The sequence below is a fragment of the Hypanus sabinus genome, chromosome 12 (genome assembly GCF_030144855.1).
Source record: "Hypanus sabinus isolate sHypSab1 chromosome 12, sHypSab1.hap1, whole genome shotgun sequence".
Lineage (NCBI taxonomy): Eukaryota > Metazoa > Chordata > Chondrichthyes > Myliobatiformes > Dasyatidae > Hypanus > Hypanus sabinus.
The window spans coordinates 31,556,694-31,571,849 of NC_082717.1; the positions used below are offsets into that span (position 1 = coordinate 31,556,694).

The 15,156-nt window shown below is 41.9% G+C and overlaps 1 protein-coding gene across 6 annotated transcripts in view; it reads right to left on the bottom strand.

The window, feature by feature from the left end:
* prepl (prolyl endopeptidase like) overlaps positions 1-15,156 on the bottom strand; it is a 68,659-nt gene that overhangs the window by 39,897 nt on the left and 13,606 nt on the right. For all 6 annotated transcript variants that reach the window (XR_009515060.1, XR_009515058.1, XR_009515061.1 and 3 more), the window contains exons 3-6: positions 13,025-13,088; positions 8,590-8,793; positions 7,898-8,024; positions 7,238-7,454 (exon numbers count right to left, since the gene is read on the bottom strand). Coding sequence is in view for 2 of the 6 variants with exons in the window: in XM_059985730.1 (XP_059841713.1) it covers positions 7,238-7,454; positions 7,898-8,024; positions 8,590-8,793; positions 13,025-13,088 (612 nt within the window). In the remaining 4 variants the exon portion in view is untranslated. The remainder of the gene's footprint in view (positions 1-7,237; positions 7,455-7,897; positions 8,025-8,589; positions 8,794-13,024; positions 13,089-15,156) is intronic.

The window sequence follows — 15,156 nt, forward strand, 5'->3', positions numbered from 1 at the left end:
CCCGAGCCCAGGTGGCTATAATTGTCGCAGTAGCATGACGGTTTCTTAGGCAGTGCCGCCTGAGGGCTCAAAGTTCACATGTACTCAACAGTGGTTTCTGACCTTGCCCTTTACACACTGAGATGTCTCTGAATTCTCTGAATCTTTTCACAATATTATGTACTGTAGATGTTGAAAGACCTAAATTCTCTGCAATCTTGCGTTGGGAAATCTTCCTTTTGAACTGACTAACAATTCTCTCACGAATTTTGGGTCAAAGGGGTGAGCCACGACCCATCCTTGCTTGCAAAGACTGAGCATTTGATGGACGCTACTTTTATACCCAGTCATGATACCTCACCTGCTACCAATTAGCCTGTTTAATGTGGAGTCTTCCAAACCGGTGTTACTTGAATATTCTGTGCACTTTTCAATCCTATTTTAGCTCTGTCCCAACTTTTGTTGAGTGTGTTGCAGCCATCAAATTCTAAACTTGTGTATATTTACAAAATACAATTAAGTTGGTCAGTAAAATTATTGAAAATCTTTTCTTCGTACTTTTGTCAGTTAAATAAGAGTTAACGTGAATTAACATACCACAGATGTTTGTTTTTATTGCATTTTGGAAAATATCCCAACTTTTCTGGAAATGGGGTTTGTAGTTGCGAGCTTAATATGCAAGGATACACAATCTATCCAAAGGTCAGGCAGGTAGGCAGAGGAGGAGTGGCTCTGCCAGTAAAGCATGAAATCAAATCATTAGAAAGATGACACAGGACTGGAAGATGTAGAATCCTCATGGGCAGAGTTAAGAACTGCAAGGGTGAGAAGACATTGATGGGAGTTATTTTACAGGCCTCTGAATAATAGCCAGAATGTGGTCTACAAATTACAATGGGACATAGAAAAATGTCAAAAAGGCAATGCTACATTAGTCATGGGGGATTTTAATAGGCAGATAGATTGGGAAAATCAAGTTGATGCTGGATCCCAAGAGGGAGATTTTTGGAATGCCTCTGAGATGGCTTTTAGGAATAGCTTGTGGTTGAGCCCACTAGGGGATCAGCAATATTGGACTGGGTGCTGTGCAGGGAACTGGAACTGATTAGGGAGCTTAAGGTAATGGAACCCTTAGGAAACAGTGATCACAACATGATCAAATTCACTGTGAAATCCGAGCGGGAGAAGCTGAAGTCAGATGCATCAGTATTACAATGGAGTAAAAGGAATTACAGAGGCATGAGAGAAGAGCTGGCCAAGCTTGATTGGAAGGGTACACCAGCAGAGCAGCAATGGCTGGGGTTTCTGAGAGCATTTTGGAAGGCACATAATATATGCATCTTAAAGAAGAGGAATTATTCTAAAGGCAGTATGATGCAGCAGTAGCTGACAAGGGAAGTCAAAGTTGACATAAGAGAGGGCATATCATAGAGCAAAATTAGTGGGAAGTTAGAGGACTGACAAATTGTAAAGAACAGAAGGCACCTAAAAAAAATAAGGGGAGGGGGAAAAGAGGAAAATGAAGATAAGCTAGCTAATAATATCAAAAATGATACTGGAAGCTTTTTCAGGTATATAAAGAGAAAAAGAAAGGTGAGAGTAGATATCGAACCTCTGCAAAATGACACTGGAGAGATAGTAACGGGGTCAAGGAAATAGTGAACCGGCTAAGTAATTTACATCAGTCTTCACTGTGGAAGACACTAATAGTATGCCAGAAGTTCGAGAGTGTCAAGGGGCAGAAGTGAGTGCAGTTGCTATTTCTTGGGAGATGGTGCTTCAAAAGCTGAAAGGTCTGAAGGTAGATTAATCACTTGGACTTGATGGACTAAACCACAAGGTTCTAAAAGAGGTAGCTGAAGTGATTGTGGAGGCATTAGTAATGAACTTTCAAGAACCAAGATTGTGGCATGGTTCCAGAGGACTGGAAAATCATAAATGTCACTCCACACTTCAGGAAGTGAGGAAATTATAGAACAGTTAGCCTGACCTCAGTGGTTGGGAAGATGTTGGAGTCGATTATTGAGGATGTGGTTTCGGGGTACTTGGAGGCAGATGACTAAATAGGCTAAATTCAGCATGGTTCCTTTAAGGGAAAATCTTGCCTGAAAAAAATTGTTCGATTTATTTCAAGAAATAACAAGCAGGATAGACAAAGGAGAATTGCCAGATGTTGTGTAATTGGATTTTCAGAAGGCATTTGACAAGGTGCCACACAAGGCTGCTAAACAAGATAAGAGCCAGCATATTACAGGAAAGAATTCAGCATGGATAGAGCATTGGCTAATTGGTGGGAGGCAAAGAGTGGGAATAAAGGGATTCTTTTTGGATTGGCTACCAGTGACTAGTGGTGCTCCACAGGGGTCTGTGTTGGGACAGGTTCTTTATAACGTTGAATGTCAGCAATTTGGATGATAAAATTGATGGCTTTGTGGCCAAGTTTGCGGACAATACAAAGATAGGCGGAGGGGGCAGGCAGAATTGAGAAAGCAGGGAGGCTACAGAAGGAGTTAGACAGATTAGGAGAATACAGTTTTGGGAAGTGTATGATCATGCACTTCAGTAGAAAGAGTAAAAGCACAGACTATTTACTAAGTGGGAAGAAAATAAAAAAAAACAAGGTGCAAAGGGATTTTGGAGACCTCGTGCAGGATTCCCTAAAGGTTGATTTGCAGGTCGAATTCGTGGTGAGGAAGGCAAGTGCAATGTTGGTATTCATTTCGAGAGGATAGAATATAAAAGCAAGGATTTGATGTTGAGGCAGTATAAGGCAGTGGTGAGGCTTCACTTGCGGTACTGTAAGCAGTTTTGGGCCCCTTGTTTCAGAAAGGATCTGCTGACATTGGAGAGGGTTCAGAGGAGATTCACCAGAATGATTCCAGGAATGAAAGACTTGTCATGAGCATGTTTAATGGCTCTGAGCCTGTACTCACTGGAATTTAGAATAGGGGAGGGGGGGGGGGTCTCATTAGAACCCATCAAATTTTGATAAGACTAGATAGAGTGGATGTGAAGAGGATGAGTCCTTTGGTGGGGGAGCCTTGGGCCAGAGGGCATAGTCTCAGAATAGAGGGAAGTCCATTTAGAACAGAGATGACAAGGAATTCATTTAGCAAGACGATGATGAGTCTGGAATTCATTGCCACTGATGGTTGTGGAGGCAAGGTCATTGAGTATATTTAAAGCGGATGTTGGTAGGTTCATTATTAGTCAGGGTGTCAAAGGTTGCAGGGAGAAGGCAAAAGAATGGGATTGAGAGGGATAGTATATCAGCAATGGAATTACAGAGCAGACTCAATGGGCTGAGTGCCCAATTCTGCTCCCATGTCTTATGGAGTTAATAGTGCAAATTGATGTGCAGTTTCTTTAAAAAATTTTCTGTGCTGCTTTTTGTAGTCACAGAACAATTAAAGTAAGTTTTCTTGTTTATATTCCTGGGTATTTTTACCTAAGAAATAAGAGTAGGAGTAGACCACTTGGCCTTTCTAGGCTGCTCTGTCATTATCACTATCACAGTAAAAAAATTAGGTCAGCAGTTATCTGACTATCAGAGCAATCCACCATTACTGATCCAACTGGGACTGTAGCTTTTGCATTGGAGTAAGATTTAAATCCACAATCTTCTGAATGCAAGGATTGGTCAAGCTTACTCTACAAATTTATAAATGTTATTTTATCTAATTACCAAAAAATTAAGGGAGTATACTTGATCAATATTAATTACTAATACAGATGTATCAGTAAAGGGAACTACAGAGGCATGAGAGAGGAGTTGGCCAGAATTAATTGGAAAAGAACGCTGGCAGGGACGACAGCAGAGCAGCAATGGCTGGAATTTCTGGAAGCAATTTGGAAGGCGCAGGAGAAGAAGTATTCTAAAGACAAGACGACGCAACCATGGCTAAGATGAGAAGTCAAAACCAAACAGAGCATATAATATAGCAATAATTAGCGGAAAGTTAGAGCACTGGGAAGCTGTTAAAAACAGAAGCAATTAAAAAAGTCATTAAGGTAAAGATGGAATATGAAAGTAAGCCAGCCAATAATATTAAAGAGGATATCAGAAGTTTCTTCAGATACATAAAGTGTAAAAGAGAAGTGAGAGCGCATACCTGACTGCTGGAAAACTATGCCGGAGACAATGGGAGCAATGGGAGACAAACTGACTAAGTATTTTGCATCAGTTTTCACTGTGGAAGACAGAAGCAGTATGGTGGAAGTTTGGTGAGGAAGGCAAATGTGATGTCAGCATTCATTTCAAGAGGACTTGAATATAGAAGCAAGGATGTAAAGTTGAGACTTTATAAAGCCCTGGTGAGGCCTCACTTGGAGTATTGTGAGGAGTTTTGGGCTCCATATCTTAGAAAGGATGTTCTGAAACTGATAAGGATTCAAAGGAGGTTCACAGAAATGACTCCAGGATTGAATGGCTTGTCATATCAAGAGTGTTTGATGACTCAGGGCCTGTATCCACTCAAACTGAGAAGAATGAGGGGTGACCACATTGAAACCAAAAGGCTTTGATACAGTGGATATGGAGAGGATGTTTCCTATGGTGGGAGAATTTAGGAACAGAGGACACTGTCTCAAAATAGAGGGGTATCCTTTTAGTATGGAGAAAAGGAGGTATTTCTTTAGCCAGAGAGTGGAGAGTCTGTGGAATTCTCTGTCACATGCTGCTGTGGAAGGCCAGTCTCTGTGCATATTTAAGGCAGAGGTCGATTAGTCAGGGCATGAAGGGATACAAGGAGAAGGCAGGATATTAGGGCTGAGAGGACAATTGGATCAGCTGTGATGAAATATCAGAGCAGACTCAACAGGCCAAATGGCCTATTCTGCTCCTCCATCTTATGGTCTTGTATGTGTATTCATTACTGATCAATGAACAAATTTCACTGTTTGTCATATTTTTCAGTAACTGATTTCTTTCCATTATCTTTTGAAGATAATCATTTGACATAACAGATATGGTTGGACTACAAACCACCACATCTTGTTACAGCACTACAGGAAGAACATGGTAGCACTCAAGATTGTGTGGCGATTTGTGCAGAATAAAGCCAGAAATGGAGAATTATCATAATGAAGAGACACAGTCTAGTCTAGTGTGGTTTTGTTTGGAAAAAAAGAAAGTAGGGAAGATTTTGCGGAGGAGTAAGAGTACTCAAGAAGCTTCAGCCACCTAAACGGAAGAGTTGTTTCACTGAGAAGTCGGTAAGTAGTGGACATAGATTTAAGTCGGAGGATGTGAGGACAGTGAGTAAAATTATTTCACTTGGTGAATGGTGAGGGTCTGGAAGTTACTGACTGAAAGGTGGTAGCCATATTTTAAAAGGTACTTGGATGAACACCTGAGGAGAAATAACTTAAAGGATGTGGACAGAGAGCAGGGAATGAGCACTCGAAAACAATAACTGCAGGGTTACAGACCAAGAACAGAGAATTGTGCTTAATTTCTTAACAAATTGCTTTGAACTCAGCATCTTGGAAATACCCTATTTTGTTACCATAGACTCCAAGTCTAGGCTTGGACCACTCCTGAGGCATTGTGTACAGTTCTAGCTTTCCTATCTAAAGACAACTAAACAAGAGAAAACCTGCAGATGCTAGAAATCCAAGCAACACACACAAAATGCTGGAGGAATTCAGCAGGTCAGGCAGCATCAATGGAAAAGAGTAAACAGTCGAAGTTTCGGGCCAAGACCCTTCAAAGGGACTGGAAAAATAGATGAAAAATCAGAGTAAGAAGATGGGGCGAGGGGAGGAAGTAGTAGGTGATAGGTGAAACTGGGAGAGGGGTGGGGTGAAGTAAAGAGATAGGAATTTGATTGGTGATAGAGATAAAGGGCTGAACAAGGGGGAGTCTGATTGGAGAGGACAGAAGGCCATGGAAGAAAGGGAAAGGGAAAGGAGCACCAGAGGGAGGTGATGGGAAGGTAAGGAAATAAGGTGGGGGGGGGGGAAAGAATGGGAATGGGGAATAGTGAGGAAGGGGGGCAATTACCAGAAATTTGAGAAATCGATGTTCATGCTGTCAGATCAGAGGCTACCCAGACAAAATACAGAACATTGCTCTTCCAACCTGAATGAGGCCTCATTGTGATAGTAGAGGCCGTGGACTGACTCACTGGAATGGGAATGGGAAGTAGAATTGAAATGTGTGGCCACTGGAAGATCCTGCTTTTTCTGGCGAATGGAGCAAATGTGCTTGGCAAAGTGGTCTCCCAATCTATGTCAGCTCTCACCAATATACAGAAGGCCACTGTGGGAGCAGCGGATACAGGAGGTGACCCCAACAGACTCACAGGTGAAGTGTCACCTCACCTGGAAGGACTGTTTGGAGTAGTGAGGGAGGAAGTGTGGAGGCAGGTGTAGCTCTTGTTCCACTTGCAAGGATAAGTGCTAGGAGGGAGATCGGGGGGGGGGGGGGGGGGAACGAATGGACAAGGGAGTCGCATACAGGAGCAATTCCCGTGGAAGGGGTGGGGGGGAGAGGGGGTGGTAGGATGTGCTTGGTGGTGAGATTCCAATGGAGGTGGCAGAAGTCATGGAGAATTCAGTGATGTTTTATCAGACTGGTTCCTGGTCTACTATTCTCGAGTTTAGGAGAATTATAGGTGACCTCATTGAAATATACAAAATGCTTAAAAGATACAAAGATAGATGCAGGGAGGATATATCCACTGGCTAACAAGTCTAGGCCATTTAGTAATGAGATGAGGAGAAATTTATTCATGAGTTGGTGAATCTTTGGAATTAACTACACTGGAGATCTATGGAATCCCAGTCACTGACTGCAGTAAAAACTCACATCAACATTTACTGAATATCAGAGTAATTCAAAGAAAAGGCAGGAGAAGAGTGTTGAGGTAATCAGCCATGATCTTCTCCAATGGCAAAGCAGCCTAGAGGCCTACTCCCACTCTATATGGCATCTGGTTTTTGGATCAAAAGTTAAACAAGACCCCACTTGCCAAACATTATTTAAAGACCATAAGCTTCCTCCTAAAATTATCACAAATATTTATTTCTTAAACAATAAACAGGTTATTTATGTGGGATCACAACGCTCGGAAGTGGAGTGCCAGGGCTCTTTAAATTACAACAGTGACGACTCTCCAACAGTGTATCACTTGATGAACAGATCTGTAGGTCAGTTTATTCAACCTGTCTGGAGGATGAACTTGTCTTCCAAATGTGTTTTAATTATATTACACATTAATTTGTAGGCAAGATGTTTATATTAATTTGAACTTACTCTATATTCTTTTGAGGCACCAAAATTGGTCAGAATATATAACTGGTCTTTCCAGTGTTCCACGTGATAAATGAGATCAGGAAGTCGCTCCTGCACAACCCTGGCCGCCTCCAGTGGATGCGTTCGATCAATTAACCAAACCTCTGAACTATTCTTACTGTTGCTGTTGATGGTGATGTATTTTCCATCCTTGCTGCAAGTTAGCTCCACAAAAGACCTTAAAAATAGGAGGATTTCTTTAGACAACTATTTTGCTAGTGATTCATCTGAAATCAGGTTAGAAACAGAATAAGCCCTACCATTGGAAGAGTGGAGGGGTTGCAGCCCAATCAAAAGTACATATTGACATGCTGCAGCTCGTAACATTCCTACCCCGACTGCTGGACAATATCTTCCCCCCCCCCCCACCCCCCCCAGTACGGAAACAAATTTGTTTTGAATTTACAAACAAACTAATTTAAGAATGAGGGACAAGATGGAATGAAGGAAGAGAATTCTGCTATATAAAGGTTAATAGACATCCAAATCTGTAGCATTGCTTTGAAAGTAATTGCTAATTACTGGAATAACCAGATAATGACTGAGCAACTTTGAATGAACAATCGCATTCAAACACCAAAATGACTAGACTATGTATGTCTTGTTCCAGCTTTGTAATACCTGATATCATTCTCTTTGTAAACCATTTCAGATGTTGCTCTCTGGTCTCCCAGCAGAAGCCTGAAAACTTGTTGGGATTGAAGCTTCTCCAGAATGGTGTAGAATAGGTAGTTATCTGTGGCCCATTCTGTAATAGATCAAAGTGTTACTTGCCGATTTTAAAGCAAAGACTTGCAAAAGTACATTATCTGCTTTGAGTCCCTGCTTCTCACTAGCTCTTACTCCTCAGGTCTCAGATCTTTATCTATGGTCCCATTTCTCCTTTAGACTATCACAGTGTTGCACAGCCTCAATCTGCAGCAACCTTCTTCATTCAAATATTCTCCATCTCAGCCTCACATTGCCTGTTCTGACCCCATCCCAAAAGACTCAAAGTGAAAATTGCTCTGCAAATGGGAAGTTATATTGAAGTGATAATGTGCAGGCTCCCCGCAGCCCACGTCCATCCTGCACAAGGCACATACAGCAGAATTAAATGCCATCGGGGCATCAGATGAGGAGTTCAGATGGCCTGCTAATTATGGTCGGAGATGGTTGGAGACATCATTGGATCAGGTCCATTTGGTAGGTCAGGCATGCAAGTTATGGTCCAAAATACAGAGACAGCCAAGTGAGAGCAAGAATGAACAGTGCAGGCAAAAGTGGCAGCCCTCTGCTGCAATAAAGGATGACTCTACTGGATGAGGACTCACCAAAACTAAATGCTTTCGGCAAAACATGTGCCACCACCGGCTTTGAATCAAGCTTTACCACAATGCAGGTAGGTTCATCTGATGTCGTACATATGCTCAAAGCCAAATACTTCTGATTTGGTGAGACTCTGATGCGCTGAAATTGAGCATCTTTTGTTTGAACAAACTGTAGTCGATCCAGGCAGAGAACAACTTCAGGAGAACCTGTGGACACGAGCAATGTTTTATAGTGCAGGATACAAAACAGATTAGTTAAAATGTTCAGTTCTGAATTATTATATAGCTCTTTCACAAAACTGCATTACACTGGCACTCAAGGTACTATCTTTGCACAAACATTTCCCTTTTTCTACAACTTTCATCTGGAGGAGTAGATCTGGATGTTACAGAAATGGCATGAAATTCTTCATGAGACGACTAATAAGCAACTTAAAGCAATGCAAACAGTGAAACTGCAGCTCCAGGGACACACATACACAAGAGATTCTGCAGCTGATGGTAATCCTGAGCAACACACACAAAATGCTGGAGGGATACAGTATGTCAGGCAACATTAGTGGAGGGAAATGAACAGCTGATGTTTTGGGCCGAGACCCTTCATCAGGACTGGTAAGGAAAGGGCAGAATCCAGAGGTGGGGAGAGGGAGTAGTAAAGGCTGGCAGGTGGTAAGTGAGACCAGATGAGAGGGAAGATGGGGGAACAGCATAGAAGGGAATGATCTGGGAAGCCAGGAGGTGTTAAGTGGAAGAGGCAAAGAGCTGAGGACTAAGGAATCTGATAGGAGAGGACAGTGGAAAATGGAATAAAAGGAAGAAGGTGAAGCTCCTTTTGATTTGCCGAGACTGATTTGGGAAATCGTGGGCAGAAAAGGATTGAGAGAGCAACTGGAGTGAAAAAACAAGCTGGGGGGGGGGGGGGGGGTGGCGTGTGGAAGAAACATAGCGAGTGGTTACCAGAAGTAGTAAGTTTGATACTTATGCCACCAAATTGGAGACCACCAACACAGCCTGGCTTCGGTGTGGAGGAGGCCTTGATCAGATACGTCAGTGTGGAATTAAAATGTGTGGCCACAGTGAGATCATGGCTGTTGTGCTGGATGGAGTGAAGATGCTCGATGAAGTGAGCCTCTAATCTTCACCGGGACCTTGCTGAGGCCAGACGACAGCTCTTGGACACCTCCTCTTACTTACCCCTGAACCAGCACCCCACTGGTAATGTTCCCAGACTATCTCCGCTGCACTGACACAGCATTGGTGCTGTTTCCTGCACCCATGCTAAGCTTGTCAATTTAAACAACTTTGCCCCCAACTCCACCCTGTTCTCAAATTTCTTGATTCTTACCTGACACCTCTCTCCCCTTTCTTGATTGCTGTCCCTGTTTCCGGAGACAGTTTATTTATTGACATCTTCCATAAACACAGTGCCTCTCACAGCTTTAACTTTACCTTTTCCGACCCTGTCACTTGTAAGAATGCTACTCCCTTCTCTTTGCTCCATATCTGCTCTGAGGATGAGCTTTCTATTCTCGGACATCAGAGAAATCACATTTTTTTTCTAAAAACCATCATGTCCAACCATCTCTTCCCTCCCTCCCCTCTCGGAGTCACTCACTCAGCAACTCCCTTATCCACTCATCCCTCTCCAACAAAGCCCATCCTGATAATTAACCATGCTAAGCGCCACTGCTGACATTCCCCCTCACCGTCATTCAGGACCACAAACAGTCCTTCCAAGAGAGGGGGTGCTTCACATGTAAATGTTTGGGTCAGTTATGCACCCGGTGCTCCCCACATGACCTCTACATGGGGAGACTCAGTGCAGACAAGGGGCTGCTTTGTTGAATATCTTCACTCTAACCACTAGAACAACCAGGATCTCCCACTGGCCACTGATAGCAATTCTATTCTGCTGCCATGATCAGACTAGACACCAAGTTGGAAGAGCAAGTTAGATCAAGTCGTCAATTTGACCTCATATTCAGACTTGGTAGTCTCTGACCTGATGATATGCATATTGATTTCCCCAGCTTTCCGTAACCACTCCCCAAATAGCATCTGTTTTCCCCCTTTCTTGTGACCCTCTCACTCTTCTCTTCCCCTCCTCCATGCGTATCATCTGCCCACCACCCCTGTCTGGTTACCCTCCTCCTTCCCTTTAATCCATCACCCACCGTCCTGTCCTATCAGATTCCTTAGTCCTCAGCTCTTTGCCTCTTGGCTTCCCAGATCATTCCCTTCTATGCTGTTCCCCCATCTTCCCTCTCATCTGGTCTCACTTACCACCTGCCAGCCTTTACTACTCCCTCTCCCCACCTCTGGATTCTGCCCTTGCCTTACCAGTCACATTTCCAAATGACAGAAGGAAGCCATCCAGTTTATTGAGTCTCATGTGCAAACTCTACAAAAACTGTACCAGAGGGCAGGATCGAATCTAGTTCACTGAAAGCTGTGTGACAATGTCATTCATTGCCTGGTGAAAGTTTCCTTTAATATCTGTTTGCATATGCTAATTGAAAGCTTCGCCACAAATTGATGGAATCACGCCAACTCCAGAAACACAGCTCAAAATAAGTCAACACTGTAACAAGCCAAGGAAAAATTAAATATATATATTTATAAACCATTAGCTATGTGAAAATTACTCTAAATTTACTGTCACATTCACCTAGATCTTTAGAGGGGAAAATCAGTTCTTGCAGACTTGTGAGAAACACGTTGTTGGAAAACTTAGCATCCATGGAAGCAAATGATTCCGGTCAAACCCTTTCATTTACACTGATTTGGCCAACATTAACAGATCATCTAAATGAACAACAGGTCACTGTTTCACTTAGAAAGGCTTTCCACATTATCTAGGGACTCAAGCCCTCAGTTCACTTGCACTTTTCTCCAATCCAGTGTGCTTCATTTCAGAATCAAATTTGTTAACTTAGCAGCAGCAGTTCAATGCAATACATAATCTAGCAGAGAGAAAAAAAATGTATAAATCAATTACATATATTGAATAGATTTAAAATAACGTGCAAAAACAGAAATACTGTATATTTTTTTTTAAAGTGAGGTAGTGTCCAAAGATTCAATGTCCATTTAGGAATCGGATGACAGAGGGGAAGAAGCTGTACCTGAATCGCTGAGTGTGTGCCTTCAGGCTTTTGTATCTCCTACCTGATGGTAACAGTGAGAAAGGGGCATGCCCTGGGTGCTGAACGTCCTTAATAATGGACGCTGCCTTTCTGAGACACCGCTCTCTAAAGATGTCCTGGGTACTTTGTAGGGTGTTGGCGCGTGGCCAAGTGGTTAAGGCATTCATCTAGTGATCTGAAGGTAGCTAGTTCGAGCCTTGGCTGAGGCTGCGTGTGTGTCCTTGAGGTACAATGTGGTTACAATGAAGTTTCCTCTGTACTGGAGAGACCAAACCCTGACTGTGTGCTGCTCTGTGGAGCACCAAGGTTCTGCTCACAGCAGCGACTAAAACTCCCAGCTGTCTGCCACTTTAATTCATCACCCCACTCTGACCTTCACTGTCAATGAGGCCCAACATAAGCTCGGGGAACAACAGCTTATCCTCCACCTTGTACATTGAACTTGCTGCTGTTGTTGTTATTCCTCTCTGTAGCTCGTGGTGCATCGGGCGGCAACATTGCTGTTTCCTTAGCATTTTGTTTGTTTTTTTGTCTTAAAAAAGAAACTGAGTTGCCAGCTCAACACTCAACCCAGCACAAATGGAAAGCTTGCAAGGAGTTGGCGGGATTCAAACCCAGGAACACTCGCCTCGAAGTCTAGTGCTGATGTCAGTCCACCACTGGCCAGCACATTGAACCTGTAAACACTGACGTATTCTGCACTTACTCAAAATCATGTTCTCCAATTTTAGATTACTGAATCTTTTGTCGACATCAGGACTGGCCATTTCTGCATGTCACCCATCTGTGATTTTGGCTCAGATTTTCCCTCACTTTACATATCTGGCCTAGGTTCCTGTACATTACATAGCCCTATTACTAGCAATATGACATGAAGCACCATAATAAGCTTAGCTTCAGAGACTCCCTTAGTTTTCAGGCATGGGGAAGGGATGGGTTGCACAAACTCACTTCCCAGTTCAGGCTCAAACACAAAACATGGTTTTCCACAGATAGTCCTGACTGCTGAGAATGAGCAGCATTTTTATGTTCATTTCTAATTTCTCGCCAGTACAATAAAAAAAAAACATCTCCACACAAGTTTACAAGGTTGGGATTGCTCCAGAGCAACCTTTTAAGCCTTTTTAGAGTCTCATTGGGAAAATTCTCAGTGATAATTTTACAGATAATCAATGATTCAATATCCTTGAGGCAAAAGAGCCATTCTTCCATTACAGAGTTAGTTTGTGGCTTCAATTGGGTTCCAATGTTATGTGATTTCTATGGTGATTTATTAGAATGAAAGACTGTACCATTCTGAAGTTTTCTATAAATGCAGCCATCATCTTCAAAGTACTCAGTGTCATCCACATGCATCTATGGAAACAACATTAATAATATCAGCACAAGTCACATTTATTATCATTCATACAATACACTAATGTATTGGTCCTGTCTACATAAACACAGAATTCTTAAGGAGACAACACAAAACAAGTTAAGCTCAAGGCAGTGGAATATTTTTGTCAGCAAGGATCTGGCTTGAATTTCTCTTTTTAAAACTTGCAATTTTTGCCCCAAAACAAAAGTACAAGAAGCGATGGTGAATGTTCTATTTCCAACAAGTATTTTATAAACAATGGAAAATGATTCAACATTTTTCTACCAGTATTAGCTTTTTCAAATAGCTGATTAATAAAAATATTGTTGAATGCAACTTCTAATAAGCAGAGTCAAAACCCTGTGGGGATTGCAAAAGGTGTCCAGTTTTCCAAACCAGAATAAGAGATGTGACTCCTTTCCCCATTCTCAGGCAAATAGAATTGGTGTGTTAGGAAGAAATAAAAAAAATGTGCCAATGTGGAACCATTGTAAAACATTCGGAGAAGTTTACTGGTATCTAATTCTGACAATTAGGGAATTACTTGGAATGGTTGGGGCTAGGAAAGGTTTGCTGAAATTGCAAGATGCCCAAGAGATTTTTTTAAATGAAAGAATAGAATGGGATGCAAAATTTTCTGATTTGCTTTACTGATGGGGAAAAATATTCCTCAAGGCTCATTACTTATATAACCCTTAAAAAAACTAGCAGGCAGGCCAGGGTGGCTAAGTGGTTAAAGATGCAGACAGGATCATTGGCCTTAGCTACAAAAACAGATTTTCAAAGCAAAGAAGTCACGATGTACTTTTATGGAACACTGGTTCAGATACATTTACAGAATGTCTGGTTCTGATGTCACACTTCAGGAAAGATGTCGAGATGAACAGATCCGAGATAGAATGGAACTGGGCTTACTATCATTGTAATATGATCAGATGCGGTCATATATAATAGAAACAGGATGAATCTGCTTTTGTACACAATTTCTCTTGCAATAAAAACCAATATGCTATTGCATAAACACTTGCCGTATCTGCATGCTTACTTTCAGTAATTAAGGAGCAAGGACAGCTCAGTTCTTCTGAACACCTACAATTCAATCTCTTGCTGTTTTGAAAATACTGCATCGTTCTATTTTGCCTTTGTCAAGTCCTTGCCCACATCCCCTTGAATCTTGCTCACTTCCCACAATGCCACTCAGTACTGTACGAGCAAAGGTTCAATTACACTTGAACCCTGTCCAGGTTATGAGTATACCCTGTGAACAGCTGGATGCAGCGACGTCATATACATACTGACCTCACTGCCACACAAGACTTGTTTCTTTTACATCTTCTGTTTATTTCTCATAAATTCAGTTGGAACTATTTTTATTGTGAATCTGAAATTTTTGGGTAATAATTTGTAAATTCCGCAATGGAAAATTTCCATTACCCAAATGGCTATAATGTGGGGGGGAGAGCAGCCTATGTCAAGTGAACAGGTCTATTGTTTCCAAATTTCTCCCTCTCTCCTTTCTTAAGTAGAAGAGTTACATTTGACATGAGATACCTGCCAGTGAGATTCAGTGGAAAGAATGAATGCACAACTGGCTAACATCCAAAGACATAGAGGTTCAGGGAGAAGGCAGGGAAGTGAGACTCTCAGTATTGTTCGTACATACAGCTGGTATGGACTCTATAGGAAAAATGGGTTATATATTTTGTGCTTCTGTTGTTGCTAATACTAACCAAGTGAATTTCATTCAGGACATTAAGCATGGGGCAAGGTTGATGGTTGGTGGCTGGAGGCAGGGCCGGATTAAGCTAGTGCGGGGCCTGTCGCTTACATTATACAGGGGCCCTAAATTTGAAATTTTTTTTTACAAAAACATAAATTATTTAATTGCTTAGTAAGGTAATTCAATTTTTTCCATTTGCTATACTGCCAGGTAATATGACAAATGTCTGACACTTCAGTAATAGTATTACTTACATGTAGGTATCAATTTCAAATGTCAAAAGTAACAAAACTACAATTTAAAAGTTAGATTTTCTAGATATAGCATGAGCAAATTTGTTGATG